Source organism: Pelodiscus sinensis, chromosome 3 (genome assembly GCF_049634645.1).
Source record: "Pelodiscus sinensis isolate JC-2024 chromosome 3, ASM4963464v1, whole genome shotgun sequence".
NCBI classification, from domain to species: domain Eukaryota; kingdom Metazoa; phylum Chordata; order Testudines; family Trionychidae; genus Pelodiscus; species Pelodiscus sinensis.
The window spans coordinates 44,196,247-44,216,142 of record NC_134713.1 but is presented as its reverse complement, the minus strand read 5'-3'; the positions used below and the strand labels follow the sequence as shown (position 1 = coordinate 44,216,142).

The 19,896-nt window shown below is 43.9% G+C and overlaps 1 protein-coding gene across 17 annotated transcripts in view; it reads left to right on the top strand.

The window, feature by feature from the left end:
• DST (dystonin) overlaps positions 1-19,896 on the top strand; it is a 470,874-nt gene that overhangs the window by 26,187 nt on the left and 424,791 nt on the right. For all 17 annotated transcript variants that reach the window (XM_006110983.4, XM_025182427.2, XM_075923642.1 and 14 more), the window contains exon 3: positions 1,721-1,909. In XM_006110983.4, the coding sequence (XP_006111045.2) occupies positions 1,721-1,909 (189 nt within the window). The remainder of the gene's footprint in view (positions 1-1,720; positions 1,910-19,896) is intronic.

Sequence of the window (19,896 nt, the reverse complement as noted above, 5' to 3'; positions counted from 1 at the left end):
CACACCCCACCCCCCCGCCCCAGTCTTGTTAAGTAAAGAGAGTTTGTGTTCATGAAAATACGTGTATTTTATTTTACATCAGGAAGGGGGGCTGGGAGGGTAAGTGGAATGATGTTAGGGAGGAATGAAGCACAAGCCCCCAGTGGGGTAGACCATGGAGGCTCTCAGTGTTCTTCAGGGTGGAAGCACTCTCATAGGGCCTCCTGGATACTGACAGTCCCCCAATGGTCCTCCTGGACGGCAGCCTGCAGAAAGTGCAGCCAGGCTTGCATCAACGTGTTCACGAGAAGCACCAGAGTGCCCAGGGGCAACTCTGGCTCCATGTTACAGAGTGCTGTGGTGTCCCGAGTGAAGGCAACCAGAGCACGCAGAGACACAAATGCTTTGCTGTCCCTCATCAAGGTAGGCAAGCAAGCAGGGAAAGCTGAGAACCCGCTGCCCGGTGTGGGCATTTTGTGAGTAGATGTGTTATTTCGAAATAATCTATTTCGAAATAATACTGTACCCCCTAGTGTTTATCTCTCTAGTCCTAATCATTAATAAGATCTTTTGTGATATTTCTTTTGTTACGTTGCTGCATTCTGAGAATTGTCAAACATGATATTCTTATAAATGAACTAGGCAAATATAACTTAGATGGGGTTACTATAAGGTGGGTGCATAACTGACTGGATAACCATACTCAGAGAGTAGTTATTAATGGTTCTCAGTCCTGCTAGAAAGGTATAACAAGTGGGGTTCCACAGGGGTCTGTTATGGGACCGGCTCTGTTCAATATCTTCATCAACGATTCAGATATTGGCATAGAAAGTACGCTTATTAAGTTTGCAGATGATACCAAGCTGGAGGATAGGGTCATAATTCAAAATGATCTGGACAAATAGGAGAAATGGTCTGAGGTAAACAGGATGAAGTTTAATAAAGGCAAATGCAAAGTGCTCCATTTAGGAAGGAACAATCAGTTTCACACATACAGAATGGGAAGCGACTGTCTAGGAAGGAGTACAGCGGAAAGGGATCTAGGGGCTATAGTGGAACACAAGCTAAATATGACCAAACAGTGTGACACTGTTGCAAAAAAAGCAAACATGATTCTGGGATGCATTAACAGGTGTGAGCAAGACACAAGAAGTCATTCTTCCGCTCTACTCTGTGCTGGTTAGGCCTCAGTTGGAGTATTGTGTCCAGTTCTGGGCACCGCATTTCAAGAAAGATGTGGAGAAATTGGAGAAGGTCCAGAGAAGAGCAACAAGAATGATTAAAGGTCTAGAGAACATGACCTATGAAGGAAGGCTGAAAGAATTGGGTTTGTTTAGTTTAGAAAAGAGAAGACTGAGGGGGGACATGATAGCAGTTTTCAGATATCTAAAAGGGTGTCATGAGGAGGAAGAAAATTTGTTCATCTTGGCCTCTGAGGATAGAACAAGAAGCAATGGGCTTAAGCTGCAGCAAGGGAGGTTTAGGCTGGACATTAGGAAAAAGTTCCTGACTGTCAGGGTGGTCAAACACTGGAATAAATTGCCTAGGGAGATTGTGGAATCTCCATCTCTGGAGATATTTAAGAGTAGGTTAGATAAATGTCTATCAGAGATGGTTTAGACAGTACTTGGTCCTGCCATGAGGGCAGGGGACTGGACTCGATGATCTCTCGAGGTCCCTTCCTGTCTTAGTATTCTATGATTCTATGAAACAAACATTGCATTTGTCTTTTATATCATAGGGTTTTAGACCAAGTCCTCGTCATGCTAGAAGACGTGTAGCATCTCGCCTTGAAGAAACACAGCCTCTAGCAGAAGTACATCACTTGAGTGAACAAGAAACTTCTGTAAGGAAAAGAAAAATCAAGAAAAACAGCAGAGTTCAGCCAGAATTTTACCATTCTATTCAAGTCACACCAACTCGAAAACCTGTGAGTATCCTACTCCTGTAAAATAATGATACTGAAAATATTAGATTGAAGCATGGAGTATAATTTTATTTTGTGTGATACATGTGGGCATTGCTCTGTTCATCAATTCAGAAAATCCCCAAATCTCATGGCCAACAGTTGCACCTATACATGTATTAACGTTTTTTATGCTGATGCTTAGCTTAATTTTTTAACCCCACTATGAAGGTCTGTATAGATGTATGTATGCATTTATTTAATTTACCTGCATTTTTTGACACACAACACATATTCTGATGAAATGCTTCACAGGATTAGACCTGTCAAAGATTCTAAATACTTTGATGAAATTTTTCTTAGTCTCAACACCAGGTGTGTGTGTGTGTGTGTGTGTGTGTATATATATATATATATATATATATATATATATATATATATATATATATATAAAATCATGAGTAAAACCCACTTCATCAAATGAATTGGAGTGGAAATAAAAGAAACCAAGACATAGATATAGACATAGATATAGATATAGATATATAAAAACAGCAGAAGTAGTACCTGTCAGTTGTAGAACCCATGTTAATGAGGCTGAGTGGGCTGGATGTATCCCATACATAGTTTTGATGTTGAAATGTAGATGTGGAAATTTCTCCTACCTTTAACATCTACATTTTCACATCAAAACCTCTGTATGATAGAGATGCAGCAGCGTGGGGTGTTAGCCAGCTCCCTGGGAGTTGGTGAGCACCCGGAGCACAGAGGCAGCAGTGCGGAATGGCAGCCAGCTCCCACCTGCCACCCAGCTTCCGGGGAGCTGGCTGCCACCTCTGCGCTGCTGGCTCTGACGTGGAGCTGGCAGCCCGAGTTGTCAGTTGGTTCTCCAGGAGCCCGAGGCTTATTGGTTAATTGTTTAAATCAGTGTTTCTTAAACTGTGTTCCGTGGCATACCGGTGTACGGCAAGGAAGTCGGAGATGTACTGCGGAAAAGAGTCTTCAAAATGGCCACCTTAAAAGGGCAATCCCTGCTCTTCTCTTCTGCCCTGCCGTATTTGTGCACAAGACACCCAGCACAGCCTGTGGCAACTGCGTGAGTCCCCTCCCACATACATCCACCCAGCTGTACTGATGATGCTGGCGGAGAGCCCTGTGGCAGCCAGCTGAGAGCGGTTGCCCGCAGTAGGAACAGAGACTGTCCATCCCTTCACAAGGGCTCCTCACTAGCGGTGCGAGGCTGTGGTTGATCAGGAGGCTTTGTGTTTTCTGCGTTGTCTGCGAGCCTACCATGTGAAGGCGGGGAACCTCTGCACTGCGAGCTGCATCCGGCCACCAAACAATTTCATCCGTTCCTCAGGAGCTGCTTTAGAAACTTCACCCAGCCTCCCCTGCAGCATGGCCGGATGCTTCCAGTTCCTCTCCTGCACCTGGGAGAGCCCTGTGCAGATCTGGGGGGAGGGAGAAGCTTCATGTGCTGGAGCACTGCGACGTTTCCCTGAGGTGTCAGTGAAAAAGGCTGGAGCTGCTTTCCGGCCTCCGGCAGCTGCAGAGGCTGCCAGCAAAATTCCTTTTGCTGGTAAGGAGAAGTGCGGGACCAGGGGAGTGGGAGGGAGAAACTGAAGGGGAGGGGGGATCTGTTCCCAGAGTAGGAGGGAAGGGAAGCCCCAAAACCCTTTCCCTGCATGGGGTGCCTTTAGGGAGGAAGGGGCGGCCCTCTGCTGGGCAAGCCCCAGAACTCCTTCCCTGTACAGTTTGGCCCCAACCACACAGTGCCAGCTATGCCTTAACAGTTAAGGAGGCATGCAGGACCTGAGGGAAGGGGGGTGGGTAGGAATCACCTCCCCCCCCTCAGTCCCTTCCCTGCAAAAAGCAAACTCAGCCATCACACTAAAATTCTAAATAAAAAAAGAACAGTATACTACATCAAGGTGCTTTGTGGAATTTGTGTGTGTGTGTGTGTGTTTTCCCACTTTTGTGTGGCCTCCAACTAATATCTCTGTGGATTAGCAGCCACTGATGCAAAAAAAGGCTCCCTACCACAATGTAAAGCATCCTCTGAGCTGCTGCCAGTAGCAGTTAAATGACATGTGATGCTTCTCCCCTTAAAGACACTTCTAGAGCTGACTAGCTGTGCCTGCTGCATCAGTGACCAGATTGCATAAAAGCAGAGTTTTAGGATAACAAACCTATCAAGAGATGGGCCAGAATTAACACACAGCTGCAAGCAGAGGACTAACTGCATACGTGAGCTAAAGCATTGTTTCTTAAACTGTGAATCCTTTTTTTTTCTCCACAAAAAAAACCACTTGGTGTTCCGCATAAAAAAATATTATCGTTTGGTATTCCTCCATCTTAAAAAGTTTAAGAAACATTGGTTTAAATTATTATAATTTTACATTCCTAGTCCTGACACCTATCTTCCATCTAACCCTGGGGGAAGAGAGGGTAGCTGATGTGGCTCCATGTGCAGCATGCTGTCTTTTGTGAATTTCCCTCTATTTGTTGTATAGGGATCCTGAACACTTAATTTGGGCTTTGTGAAGCTCAGTGATTTTCTAGACTCCTAAAAGTTAAGTGCTGTGATGTTAAGTGTCACAATTCCTAAGTCCCTGTGTGAATCTAACCTCAGCCCAACCTCCAACACAATGTTGTAATGTAATAAGCTTCTCTTTTGATGTAAGATAAACAACAACTTTTGTGTCTGTTAGAGAAGAAAGAGGCAACCCAGGAGCAGATGGGGTAAACAGAGTACTTTATTGCTGATGGACCTTTATCTCGAAATCCCCAACAACTTTCAGAGTGGCAATGATTTGGTACCAGTTACACTCCTTTATCCATTTTAGTATGTTAATACTCACATCTATCACTACTTTCCAGAAACCCTTATTTAGCAATGTTAACTCCCATACACTGATTATTAATAAGCAGGTGATGAATACAATGATACACATCCCGGTTTGTTATTTACTGGTTTTTAGTTGAATCAGCATTACATACTGTCTTAATCAGCATTTTACAGGGAGCAGGAAAGAGCTCTGACCCTGAAAGTATTTTTACAGAGCAAGTGAAAAGTCACAACAAGATACTGTTCAGTGCAACTGTCTTTGCAAGGAGAAAGGGGAAAATATGCTTAAAGGGCAATGCCTGCTGTGGTTGGACCCCTTACCACTATTCCAGACCCCTGTTAATTTTTACATGTCCCAAAAAAGTTGAGTGTCATCTATAATGGTAGCAGTATTATGCTGTGGAGACATCCCCTAAAGGTGTATTATCTTAGACAGGCTTTGCACCTTGGAAAACAAACATATATTTTACTGACGCAGGCATTTAGTGAGGCTTTGGACAGACTGTAGAAGTCTTGGAGAAATGGGACATCATTCTCAGGTAGTATAAACTGGCATAGCTCCAAGTAAGTCAATAGAACTATGATAAATGTACAGCTCCTTAGAATATGGCCTGTGATAGACAAGTTTTTAAAAATGTAGGTACCTAACTAAGTGGCCTGATTGTTAAGATGATGAAGATCATGCAAGAAGATGCAAAAGCCTGACTGCTACTGTAGATTCACTTCTCTTGGAAAAGTCTTTTTCTTGGTTATTTCATTTGGGTTTCAGAATCTTTGTTTTCAGTTACAAGGGCTACATCTACACTACGAGTTTTCTTGGCAAAAAATATGCTAATGGACTCATTTTTATGAGTCGCAGTCTCATTTGCATATTTTCTGCCATGCCGTTTTGTGCAAAAACAAGCAGTGTGGACATATGTTTTTTGCGCAAAAACCCCTTTTTCCGCAAGATCGGTAAACCTCCTTTTTTGAGGCATAAGGATCTTGTGGGAAAAGGGTTTTTTTGTGCAAAAAGAAAATGTCCACACAGCTTGTTTTTGCATAAAAACCTCAGCGCAAAAACAGATTGGCAGAAAATATGCAAATTAGATCACGATTCATGCAAATGAGTCCCTCATTAACATATTTTTTGCTGAGGAAATTCGTAGTGTAGACGTAGCCACAGGGTTTTATGAACATTAACTACACTTTTAATGTTGGTATAACCCAACCTGTGATTAAAAACATTTTAAAAGCTTTAAATTGGAAGTTGATATTTGCTTCTTTGTTGGCATGTATCCAAGACAGTGGCTTGAGTTCCCATAAAGAGATTTCATGGCTACTGTACTATGGAGCCAGCAGGATGTGCAGGTTTCTCAAATCATGGTTTCATCTACATCGGGGTTGGAAATGTATGGCACGCATGCCATTTTTCAGTGGGATGAGGTCTCGCCCCTCCTCTCTGCCCCCTGCAGCAGGAAGCCTGCACAGTCATTTGAGTCTCAGATGGCCATAGCAGACAGGGAGTTCAGCTGATTGGTGGGGGGCAGGGTGTTGTCAAGCAGCTGCTAAAAGGAGCTGCTCAGTGCTTGAAATGGAGCAGCAAAATAAAGAGATGTTAATGACTTCGATTTACAAACACCTAAAGAGACAGATGCCTAATGGGTATTGCATTTATTTTCATTTGACTTTTAGTGGGAGTTAGACATCTGGGGTTTTCTGGCGTGCAAAGCAGGCTAGGCATGTATCTGCCTCTTCAGGCACCCAAATACCTCTGTATATCTGGCTCTAGATCTAGAAAACAAAGCTAAAGGCTCTTATGGGAATTGTCAACAAAAGCATAACTCATAATTTTCCCCTGTGTTACCAGAACTGACTGAAATATGATGACCTATTTTCACAGAGGGGGAAAAACAAAATATTAACTTATGAATTTGTTTTCATTTCAAGGTGTGCCAAATGGACCCATTTTTAAGTTTTCCCCTTTTTCAAAATGTCCTACGTCTTTTTTTTATTTCCCTCCGTCCCCCAAAGAAATAAGTGAAATTTTTTTCTTTACAAAAGCCCCTCCAAAAACTGATGCTAACTAGTTATAAAAACTTTGAAGTTTGAATTAGTGAAAAGGCATGACATTTTTTACACAAGAGGAACCATTTTGCCAATGTCAACAATTTGGAATGAACTACAAATAGTCTTGCAGCACCTTAGAGACTAACAAAACATGTAGATGGTATCATGTGCTTTCGTGAGCACAGTTCACTTCTTCAGATGACTGGAGTTGTTAAAGGTCCAGTTTCTAAATAAATAGGGGATGGCAGGGGGAGAAGGAAAAAAAAGAAAAAACGGGGAAAGAAATAGTCAATTAGTGTCCATGATACATGAAGCTGATAGAGAAGGTGCTAATTGTTCTTAAGTACCCATTAGGGTTTTTTTAACATCATTAGGATGTGGAATGTAGCGGGCCATCCAGCCAATATCTTTATTCATACCTCTGTGATAGGAATCAAACTTCTAAAATAAGTTCTAAGGCTTCCATGTTGAGCTGGCTTGTGGAATTGGCCTGAACAAATATGGTAACTTTGAGATCCATTAATGAGTGCCAAGCAAGTTAAAATGGACACAAATCTGATATCTGAAAAGGCTACACACAGAAACCTATTGGGGTAATGCTGAGCCATGTTTAGCTCTGCTTGTTCCCCATGTGCTGGATCTGAGGGAGCCTTGGGGCTTTCTCTCCCCCGCTGGTGTTCCAGTCTTGTGGAGGGCCATGAGACTGTAGTGCCAGCGCTGGCTCCCTGCTGCAGAGGGAGCAACAGAGGGCTGAATTGGGGTTCCCAAAGAGCCATATCTGGCTCCCTAGAAAGCCATATCTGGCTCGCAAGCTCTAGGTTGCTGACCCCTGCTCCAATTGATTAATTCTTCCCTGTTTTTCTATTTTTTTCTTTGTGGGCTGTGCCCACGAAAGCTCATGATACCATCTACATGTGGTGTTAGTCTCTAAAGTGCCACAATATTATTTGTTGTTTTTTAAGTTTTTCGAATAACAAACTAACTCAGCTACTCCTCCGAAGAGTTTGGGAGGAGACAGTTTTGTTTTAGAAAAGAGACCTTTCCTGCTCTTTAAAAGGAAAAAAAAAGCTTTAAAAATTTCAGCCAGTTCAATGATGCTCTCAAACACTTGGGTGCATCGTCAGCTCCCCTTAGTGCTACCAGGAAATGTGTGCGCTCCGACCCTTACAGCAGCAAATTTTTAACTGCAGTGCAGACCTACCCTCAGCGCACTAACTCAGCTAAAGTTAGTGTGTGTATGTCTTCTTGGCTACGTCTAGACTGTAGAGTTTTACTGGAAAAATATACACAAACTTTGAACCTCAATTGGAGTATCTTTTTCTGCTTTTTTTTTTTTTTGGAAGAGGCTTTTCCAAAATTTGGCACGTCTACATGGGGCCAAATTTCAGAAAAAACTGCTCTTTTGGAATATCCCTTACTCCTCTCATCGAGAGGAATACAGGGACTGTCGAAAGAACGTGCTCGCTTTTTTGAAAACTGTTCTGAAAAAGCGGACGCATTCCCTGGACACATCAGAGCTTTTCTGGGATACCTCTGGTACCCTGGAAAAACTCGGCAGTCTAGTTATAGCCCTTGAGCTGTAACTTACACCTCCAGCTGTAGTGTAGATGTGCCCATAGGAGCTTACCTGAGCTCACTCAAGAAGTCTGTGATGGAGCCAAGAATTAAGCCTGTGTATCCCAAAGTAAGAAAGAAAATGATTCTATTAACAGATTTTTTTTGGAGTGTTGAAGATATCTAAAACTCTGATCTTAATTATTTTAACATCCTGTGTAATTAAAATGGTAAGATCTGCATCTTAATTTATTTATTAATGAAGCTGCTGTAAGTAGGACTATTATTGACTTTAAAAAGTATCAATGGCACACAAATCCATAAATAGAAGTGAAAAAGTTAAATCTCAGCACGCCACTTTTGAAAGGCTTCTGATCCCTGATCTACATCATCGGACACTTCCCCAAAGATGCATCTCGGCTTCTACAGGTAATACAAAGGAAGTGCATACAAAGATGTGTGAGTCACATAAAACTAATCAAGCAGTTACATTTAACATCTAAATGCATTGAAACATAATTAAAAACACGTTTTATATTTGTCATAGGATAATTACAAGACCAAATACTGTGCTAAGGATGCTACACACATAGTTTAGGCAATGATCCTCCAAACTCTTAAGTGTGTGTAGAAATGTATTGATGTGAAGTGCTTGTTGAACATCAGTGGGACTGCTCAGAACAGCAAAGTTATGTACATGTTCAAGGATTGGAGCCTAAACGGAAGCTCACACTAATGATGTTAAAATGCAGTTAATTGACTAGTTGATGGAATTTCCGTTGACTAGTCAATAGGCACTTCCGCATTTCTCCTTTGAAATGTACAGGAGCCCCTACTGGGGCTCCTGTACATTTCAAGGGAGGAATGCAGAAGTGCGTGTACAGCCTGGGGCAGCGGGAAGTCCTGCTGACTCCAGGATGCCTGCAGGTGCTTTCTTTGAATTGCACAAGAGCCCTCAGCAGGGACTCCTGGGCTCTCCGCGGCATTTCCTGGGGAGCCCACGGTCAGATGGGGAGTCCCCAGCTGACCTCCGGCTCCCTGCAGCTGCCCCTTTGAATTGCGCAGATGCATGGCTCAAAGGGACAGCCGCCACGGATCAGCTGTTGGCATATGTCCCTTTAAACCATACATCCGCGTCATTCAAAGGGGCAGCTGCCTGGAGCCCGGGGTCAGCTGGGGAGTCCCCAGTTGATCCTGAGCTCCCCGCGGTATTTCCCAGGAACCCGGGGTCAGATGGGGCTGCCCCGGGACTCCAGGCAGCTGCCACTTTGAATTGTGCAGATCTGTGGTTTAAAGGGACAGCCGCCGAACAGCTGATCTGTGGATCAGCTGTGTGGCAGCTGTCCCTTTGAGCCATGCATTTATGTGATTCAAAGGGGCAACTGCGTGGATCCCAGGGCTCCCTGGGAAATGCCACGGGTAGCCCGGGATCAGCTGGGGAGTAGCCCACTGACCCCGAGCTCCTAGCATCATGCAGCGTAGCATGGAGTCCAGGGTCAGCGGAGGACTCTGAGTCCACCGCTGACCCCAGGCTCCATGACTTTGAAATGCACAAGAGCCTGCACTGGGGACTCTTGTGCATTTCAGAGAAGGCACCCGCATGCAGCCTGGAGTCAGCGGGACTTCCCGCTGGCCCCAGCCTGTACACGGAGTTCCGAATTCCTCCAGTGGGGGCTCTTGTACATTTCAAAGGAGGAATGTGCAAGTGCCTATCGACTTGTCGACTAGTTAAAAGACTATCCGATAAACAAATACTTATTGGATTGTTGACTAGTTGACTAGTCTTTAACATCCTTAGTTCATGCCCAAAGAATATTAATGATCCAGCAAGGATCCTGACAGCAAAATTCACCCACCTATGGGGTCTGTAGAACCATGAGCTGTAAATGCACGTCTTTATACAGTTGTCCTATGGTTTTATTTGTATATGTAAATTCAAAGATGTACAACAAAAACCTTTGAAGATAATACAAGAGGACAAAAAATGTGGAGTTTTTAAGCATATTGTTTGATATCAGGAAATTTATGGAAGAGTATACAACTGACTTGTATTTAATTTATTCACATATTGCAATCTTATTACGTTGTAAAAGTTGGCACCTATTTGAATTTTGAAAATCTGGCCCCATGTGCTTCATCCAAAGATCCCCCTTGACTTCAAAGAGTATTGGATCAGCCACTAAGACCCCTGTGTAATTACTGAGAGGCTGGTAATGTCAATTATTAGGTTTTCTTTCTCAAAATCTCTTTTCCTGACACTCTGTTTGCTCCAAGACTTTTGTTTTCCTGCTGCTCTGCCAAAGCTGGTAACCTCTTTCCTTGTTGTTTGTTCCTGACTTCCTCTCCAGCTGCTGTTTCCTTTCCACTCTGGAGTTCATTTATTGCTACTGTAACTATTTCTCTGACATTCTTACTGTTTTATACATTTTCCTACCTTAGCTCATCTCTTACTCATTGGCCATTTTAATTTTTTGAAGGAACCTTTTGTTTTAAATTCACATGACTATGGACTTTACTTGTCCAGGACTGTGGCACTTTCTAGATATTTTGTATTACTTTTTTTAATAAAAAAGAACTAAAACCTTAACAACAACAACAAAAATCACATTTTGATTTCAGATTTAAAACGATAATTTATGGTCATGTAAGGCCCTTCCAGTAAATGCGTTCCGTGGATAGGATATCAAAGCCACAAAATGTAATGAAATAATAATATGTTATACAGCTAAGGGGGAGGGTTCTGATCTCAATTTCATGAATAATACATTTGGAGTAACTAATGGCTCCTTATCACTGGGCCCTACTCTACTAATGCAGTATTCTATTAACCCCTTTTGAGGTCAGTAGTATTATCTGTATGTTGTGGTAGGACAATTAGGCTGTGTAGACTGCAAGCTTCTTCGGAAGGTTTTCTGGAAGAGATCTCCCGGAAAATCTTTTTTTGAAAGAGAGCATCTACCCAGCAAAAACGCAACAAAAAAGTGATTTGCTTTTTCGAAAGTTAGTGTCCCCATTTATTGGACACTATCTCGCATTTCAGATGTGATTACTGTGGATGGAGTGGCCCCCAGGGCACCTGTGCTTTCTCCTGGAGGCCTCTTCTTTAGAAAAAACACTCTCTTCTGCATCCACACATGCCTTTTTCCGAAAAATCATTTTTGGAAAAAGGCTTCTTCCTCGTAGAAAGAGGTTTACCACTGTCAGAAAAATCCCTCTGTTCTTTCAACTTTCTGTCAAAAGAACGCAATAGTAGTGTGGATGTAAATGTAGTTTTTCCAGAAAAAACGGCTGTTTTTCCAGAAAAACTCTGCAGTATATACATATGTTTTCCTTAAATGAAGCACACGAGATCTTTCATAGGGGAAAAGGCAGTACGCCGCATTTATTGAGAATACAACAGTTGCATATGCTTTTCAGTCACTCGCACACACAAACACCATACACACACAGTCCTGCCAGACTGTGTTACAGTTACCAGTCCAGAGTCTGGATCAATCTAGTGGCTAGCCAGATTGATCACAGAGGGAGATCAGGGGCTTAATCAGTCGCACGATCCGATGCTCCTCTGGAGTTCGTGGCAAGACGAACCCAAAGTTCCATAGCAAGGCACCCTGCTTTTATAATCCTTTTTCTCTGTTGAAGTCTATGGATTTTGCTTTGTCAGTCTGTGACCAGTGTGTTACCTTGTTGATGTTAATCATTCCCAAAACATCTCCAAGAGGCTCATCCTGTCCTAGATTGTTAATCAGTTGTTTTTAGGGATGCCTTCACCTTTAGAGCCGTCAATCTGCCAATCTGACAATTCTTGACCGTGGGTACGCACCGATGGTTTCATTGACACGGATATATGTCTTCGCAGTCTGTCTTTTACAGTTTGTCTTCACCCTGCATTCTCCCCCTTCTCTCTTGACCATCTGGCTCTAACAATGACCTTCACACCGTATCTCATTCATACAGACAGTCTTTCATAGATACAAACAGCAAAGTTTTATATTGAACAAAAGCAAACAGCATTGTAAATTGCCTTACTAAATTTTGTAATTAAAACAATTCACACTGAAGACTTGGGCCTTCAACACTCCTCTAATCTCATTGACATAGATACAATATGAGATCCTGTCTCTTTACATACTAAACTTTGAAAAAAAATATATATATCTATATCTTACTAACGGGCTTAGTTTAATAACAAATTAAATGTGATAATATGTTACCTTACATTGTTTTATTATTAATCCTAAAATACAAATATAAAAAGAATAAAACTTTCAATTCCAACACATACCTTTAGATATCAGTAGAGTTACTCCACATTTACAGTGGTGGAACTGAAATCAGAATCCAACCCATACTGTCTTTTATGCATAATAGCCTTAGTTAATCCCACACCTGTGAATAATGGAGGGAAGTACAAATGAAAATGTTTTTTTCCTCAGGAAGTAAACTTATTCCTTAGTTTCCATGGCTGTCTTTATTACTTTTCCTTCCAATTACAATAATGTATTTACTAAAAATGTGATGAAATTTTCAGCTGGAATTAACTGTGTATGACCTAAGATGCTGAAATAGTGCCAGACTGTCTCGCCCAAAGTTCCTTACCTTCAATCTAATAATAACTATGGGATTAAGGCTGCAGTGTGTGCTGCAGGGCATGACCTTGCACTTCTGTCATTAATTTGTTCCTCCATAGGTACTTCAGTCTCCAAAAGAGAGAACTGGTTGCATTTTGACCCCTGTTACATTTATGAAAGTTGCAGAGTAGGGTTTCATCTGAGTTGCACAGCTTTGAATCCATACCACTGAGTGACATAGTTATACTCACATGTTTGTAGTGTAGACCGAGGCTCAGATAAGGATCTGCATAGGAATAAATTGACTACAATTCAAGAATAAGACAGAAATGATATTTGTTGGCAGTGGGAAGCATTTGCAATTGTAGGCAGAGATGGTGCGTGCACCATCTGTTTATAGTGTATGTGTGCCTTTTTGAAAAATGGTTCACATCTTTGGGGTTTTATGCAATCACCAGTTCAGAATTTTTAGGTCCTTCCTCCATTGATATCTAAAGGATATTAATGTTGAAACTTAATAACCATAGATGAAATTGGTGTCATTTCTAACTAATAAGAACAGATTGACAGTTTATTGAGCGAATGTTTGCGAACAAACAGTACAAACAGTAAGAAATACATTTTGATACAATTATAGAGGAGCGAATGGGTACATCCGGGAGCCAGTTTGGTATAGGGTAAGAGGGAAACTTGCACCTGGAAGCCTGGTTGAATGGCTCATGGCGAAGCGTTTGGCGTAGCCCGCGAGTGGGGCCCGCTGGTGGGGGAGTGCCCCCATCCTCCAGAATATCATTCATGTCCCTTCAGTGGGGAGTGCAGAGGATAAGTGGATTCCATAGGATGGTGGGGCGTGGGGGGGTAGGGGGGGGTTTGGAGCGTGGCTTATGAGGAGCCAGTAGAGAATAATGGGGAGTGTGTGGTGCCCTGGATGTAGTTGGAGAGTAGGGTGGTGGTGGGTTCTCTAGTGTATAGGTGGTTGGGTGGGGACGCTCATTCTGTATTAGGAGGACCAGTGATTTGGGTAAGCTGATATCTAGGCTCGAGAGGGTGAGCGTCCCACCACGTATCTAGTTATAATATCTCTCTTGGGGTGTTATGGGGGAGAGTGAATGTGGGGTCTCCTGAGCAGGGGGAGCTTCAGGACCTTTGGGGTCTGACTCGCGTCAGGGATATTGTGGGTACTGGGGAAATGGTTGAGTGAGCCTGAGGGTAGTATGTATTTTGGGGACCGCACGGTGTGGGAGGGCTAGTGTTTCTTGATTGCTTCTTGGAGCTTCGGGTAATAAGAACAGATTGACATAATATAAATAATGTTTAAAGACACTTGATCTTAGCCAAAATTTTAGCACAAACATCCCCCAGATGCTTTTATTCCACCATGCACAATCACCCCCTACTCTTTGCCAGGTGCTAAAAGATATGAATATTGTTTATCCACCTGCAAACCCTACAGTTTCTCGCTGGCAGTTCCTATAATGTAGTTAGGCAATTTCAACACAATATTATGCAAGTACATTGAAAAACAGAGTATTTAGGGGCCACTTAAAATAAACTGAATTTCATATTGAATTAACGTAGATGAGACTACATGAATGATTAATTTTCAGAAATAAAGGAGTTGCACAATATATGAAGGGCAAAAAAAGAGAAGGCTGGAGGAAATTCTATAGGAAGGAAATAAAGATGTCAATGCAGTTTGAACCTCTCTATTCTAGAACTCTCTGGTCTGGCAATCTCCAGCATAATTTTAGTTATCTGGATGTCCACTCATGATGGTTGTAACCAAGTTTCTTATAGTCCCATGAAGTTTGTTTACAAGCACTAGTCCTGGCTCTCAGTGTTCTGTGTTGTTATTTAGCTCTAATTTACCCCTAAATCCCTTCTAAGAGCCTAGTAAGCAGTGGAATTGTTGGTAATGCTGCTAGACAGTATTGACCTCCTGTGATTCAGTTCGGAATCGGACAAGTCTAGAGGGTGCTGGTCTAGAGAGGTTCAACCTGTACATCAGAAGTGTACAAGCAACTTCAGAAAATGAATGGAGTAAGAAGTAAGAACAACACAATGCTAAGTGTTGCAGTGAAAAGCCATGGAGGAATACGCTCCAAAAAATAAAAACAACCCTCCCCTCTCCCAGTAATTCTGGATGCCACATTTCAAAAAGTTAGTTATAAGATGGTGAAAAAGGTGAAAGAAGGATGTGGAACTTATTTTAAATGAACACTTCAATATGAAGAAACTCCAAAAATGATGATAAGAAGCAAAAAAGCCAGCCCAAGATGACATAATATTTGATATATGCAACACTTAGGTGACAAAACCTTGAGGGTATGACTAAAAATTATGCAATAGCATGTGGAGGAAAAGGAAAATTACCTAGAGACTGGAAACATGCAGTCATGTTGCAGAGAGGAAACAAGGCAAGATGTGCTCAAGGTCTGAGGCATACAAACCAATTGCCCTCAAAGCACATGTAGGCAAAACTGGAAAAAACTGGGGATGAAATGATCAGAGGTCAGAATGTGACTGACCACATTGTACAAACAGAAACAAAACACAAAAAAGCTCGAGAACCAAAAAATACATGATAGTAACCAACTTGGACAGAGAAAAAGCTTATGATGTGTATGGAGAGAGGGACCGTGATATAAAGCTGTAACCATGGGTACTGTTCAAAGAATGTACAGATGGATATAGGATTTCATAAGCATAAGAACTATACAAGTCTGGGTCGGGAAGTCTTTTCCACTGTATAGGCCATTAAAAATGGAACTCAAAGAGAAGTGTATTTAAACTGACCCCTGTTAACATCATGAGTTAACACCTTACAAATGAGATGAGTGCAGGAATAGGCTTCACCTGATGTGCTGACTGTGACATATACACCTGTGAAAGGGCAGGGTGATAACGCTAATATATACTGATGGTTGGAAATTCAGTAGAGACTGGGTAGGACAAAATCTCAAAGTTCCTCATGAAAAGAAATTTATAATGGATCTTAATGAAAAGAAAGACTTTATAGAGACCATAATGAATAGCTATAGGAAAATATTTACACTGGAAGCCATCCTCCTTGATATAGACATAGAATTATATAATAAAATTAACCAAATGAAAAATAATGATAAATATACAAAACATAGCAATGCAATATATCAGTGATTAATAGGAACACTATTGTCAAAAGTGCTCCAAAGAGGAAGTACAGTAAACTTCCGATAATCCAGCACCTTTAGAACCCAGGGGGTGCTGGATTATCAGATATGCCGGACTATCAGAAGGGGGGGCTATGAGGGGTCTGGAGTGGGGTGGGAGGGGATGCCACCCCAGGCTCCTCATAGCCCCCCCTTACGATAGTCCGGCTCTGCCCCAGGCATCCCTGATTCAGCCGCTGCTGGTCAGTTTCAGTAGCAGCTGAATCGGGGATGCCTGCAATAGAGCAGCCGGGGTGCTGCGGGGTTGGTCCCGCAGCGCTGAGGGGCGGCGCTACGGCACCAACAGAGCAGCTGGGATACTGCCTGGTTGGTCCTGTAGCGCTGCCCTCGGGGCTGCAGGACCAACCCGGCAGCACCCCAGCTGCTCTTGGGGATGCCTGGGGCAGAGCAGCTGGAGTGCTGCCGGGTTGGTCCCGCAGCGCCAAAGGACGGCGCTGCGGGACCAACCCGGCAGGACCCCAGCTGCTCTGCTCCAGGGGTCCCCGATTCAGCTGCTGCTGAAACAGATCAGCGGCTGACTTGGGGACCCCTGGGGCAGAGCAGCTGCGGTCCTGCCGAGTTGGTCCCACAGCACCGAGGGGCGGTGCTACGAGACCAACCCCGCAGCACCCCAGCTGCTCTGCCCCAGGCGTCCTGATTCAGCCTGCTGGTGAAACTGACGCTGCTGGTCAGTTTCAGCTGCGGCTGAATCCTGAAGCCTGGGGCAAAGCAGCTGGGGTGCTGCCAGGTTGGTCCCATAGCGCCGCCCCTCGGCGCTGCGGGACCAACCCGGCAGCACCCCAGCTGCTCTGCCCCAGGGGTCCCCAAGTCAGCTGCTGCTGAAACAGATCAGCGGCTGATTCCAGGAAGCCCGGGGCAGAGCAGCTCTGCCCTGGGCTTCCTGGAATCAGCCGCTGTTCTGTTTCAACAGTGGCTGAATCGGGGACCCCTGGGGTAGAGCAGCTGGGGTCCTGCCGGATTGGTCCCGCAGTGCCGTCCTTTGGCGCTGCGGGACCAACCCCGCAGCACTCCAGCTGCCCTGCCCCAGGCGTCCCCAAGAGCAGCTGGGGTGCAGCCGGGTTGGTCCCGCAGCCCTGAGGGGCAGCGCTATGAGACCAACCCGGCAGCACCCCAGCTACTCTGCTCCCGGCTTCCCCGATATAGCTGCTGGTCAGTTTCAGCAGCAGCTGAATGGGAGAAGCCTGTCCGGCTGCCCCAGCACTTCCGGGTTCCTGATGGTGCCGGACCATCAGGAGTCCCGGAGCATTGGATGCCGGACTAATGGAGTTTTACTGTAACAGGTTGAATAGGAACAGCTTTCTTTGTGCCCACATTTGGATTCAAGAAAGTAGCAAGGTTAACTAACTTTATCTCTGACTTCATGGCTGAGTCAACAAGAATATTTCTGACACTTAATTGGGCCTGAGATATATGGCCGTCCTGTCTGACTCTTTATCAGGTTTGCAGGCACTTTAAAATGGCAAGTCTGACAGCAGAAATAATATACATAATGAAATACTATTGCTAACAACTGCATTGGTACATGTGAATATGATCATAGCAACAGCATGGATCCCAGCACATTGAGGGATAGCTTCCAATTCCATTAAGCATAAACAAGCTGATATTAAGCAAAACAGAATTTAAACTTAATAAAAAATGAGCTAAGGAAGGAGTAGCAAGAACTGTGGACACATAGAATGAAGGGGAAAAATTCCATGAAGTATCCCAATAGTTGAAAATACCGATATAATCCAAAGCTTTGAAAGGAAGAGTGAAGTGGCTTTATTCAGAATTTTAATAGATCATCATGGATTAAATAGTAATAAATGTCTAGTAAAAAAATTAAGTATGGATTAAGCAAAATGTGTAAGGTCCAGGATATGATAATCTCTTATGTAATTGTAATAAATGTACCAGTGAAGGGAGCAATTTATATGGAAAACTCAGAAGCCTTGGAGTAACAACATTTTCTTTCAGAGGGGTAGCCGTGTTAGTCTGAATCTGCAAGCCATATCATGAATCTGACGAAGTGGGTCTTTGCCCAAGAAAGTTTATGCTCCAATAAATCTGTTAGTCTATAAAGTGCCACAAGACTTCTTGTTGCTTTTGAAAATTTTCTTTGCAACACCTGTCAGAATAGAAGGAAAATTAGTCTAATTTTAAAAAGCTGTTCTGTACTTTAATAATATTGGGAAAGATGACATACTTTAAATCATTACCTAGCCACCAAATCCAGTGAATGGTGATCATTGACTCAGGAACTGAGTCTGCAGCACCACAGAACCTAAGAAGAATGGAAGGAGTTTGCAATGTTAGTGCAATGATTAAACGGGCATTGCTGCTGGTGTCATTGCTCTGAGATGTGTTCTGGACTAGACCCCAGGTCGCAGAGACAGTAGCCCTGGAACAGTTCATACAGGTACTCCCTACAGGAGCCAAGGAGTGTGTACAGCGACATCAGCCAGCCATGCTGACAGTGGCAGTAAGCTTAGTGGAAGATTACCTAGCAGTGGAAGAAACTGGAGCCTGACCTTGGTGGTTAGAGAGCCCCAGGAGATGAGAGGGTCCAGGGAGAGGGAAACTATGGAGGGCAGAACTGTTGGGTTCCCCACACATATGCAGTACCCAGCAGGCTGAAACCCCCAGGACAGAAAACCAAAGAGCGGTACCCTAGAACATCACAAGTAAAGAAAGACTTCCACAACGGGAAAGAAGTCCGCCCAGGAATGATCCCCAATCTGCAGGCCCCCGTGATCATTGTTGGGAGTACGGCCAAGGAGGACACTTCGGGAAAGACTGCTGATATATGAATTGCAACTACGGTGTATGGGGGGCAGGCTATCAGGCATAGGAACCTCAACCCAGAAAATTGGTGATCTATGTAGTAGTGGAAGGTGTGAAGGCCATGGCCCTGGTGGACTCTGGCTGCAGCCAGACTATTATATGGGAAGATCTGGTACCAGACTTCCAGCTAGCTGAGGAGATGCTACATCCAGTGTATCCACAGAGATGTTCATCCCTATCTGACTGCCAGTGTAAACTTTGAAGTCTAGGGCCAAAGGGAGCTCCTCCTGGTAGATGTGCCCTCCCCCCCAGCTGATATACCCCGTGGTGTTAGGATGAGATTGGCCCATGTTTAAAGAAGTCGTGAGAGAGTGTGAGTATTGTCCTACAAGAAAGCAGCTACCTAGGGCTCTAGGAGGGAGGATGCTGGGTTTCCCATGGAGACAGATCTCCAAGAAGGTCCCTCTAACCGTCCAAGGTCTGCAGTAGATCCAGATCCAGGAGAAAGCAGGTCAGATTACAGGTAGAGCTGGAGAGGGACGTAGTCTTCCTGCGAGAACAAAGGGAAGACCAAACCCTGAGCTAAGTGTGGGTGCAGGCCACGGTCCACAATCCAGAGGAAAGAAAGGAGGCATTATGCCCACAGGTGTCACGCTTTGAGATATGGAAAGACTGACTACATCGGATGGTGGCGGACCCCAGACATGAGAGGAGATCCACCAGTTATTGATCCCCCAGAGGGTTCGGCGAAGCCGCCTGCATTTGGCACACACCATTCATTGGGCAGGACACCTAGGTAGGGAAAAGACCCTCCAGTGAGTGGCATGCCACTTCTTTTGTCCTAGCATACACCATGAAGTCTGAGACTACTGTGCTTCATGCCCGGAATGCCAATGAGCTGGTCCTAAGGGTGTACTCAAGGCTCCCCTCATACCTCTACCAGTCGTAGATGTACCATTTGAGCAGGTCGGGATGGACCTGGTCAGACCATTAGAAAAGAGCAAGAAGGGG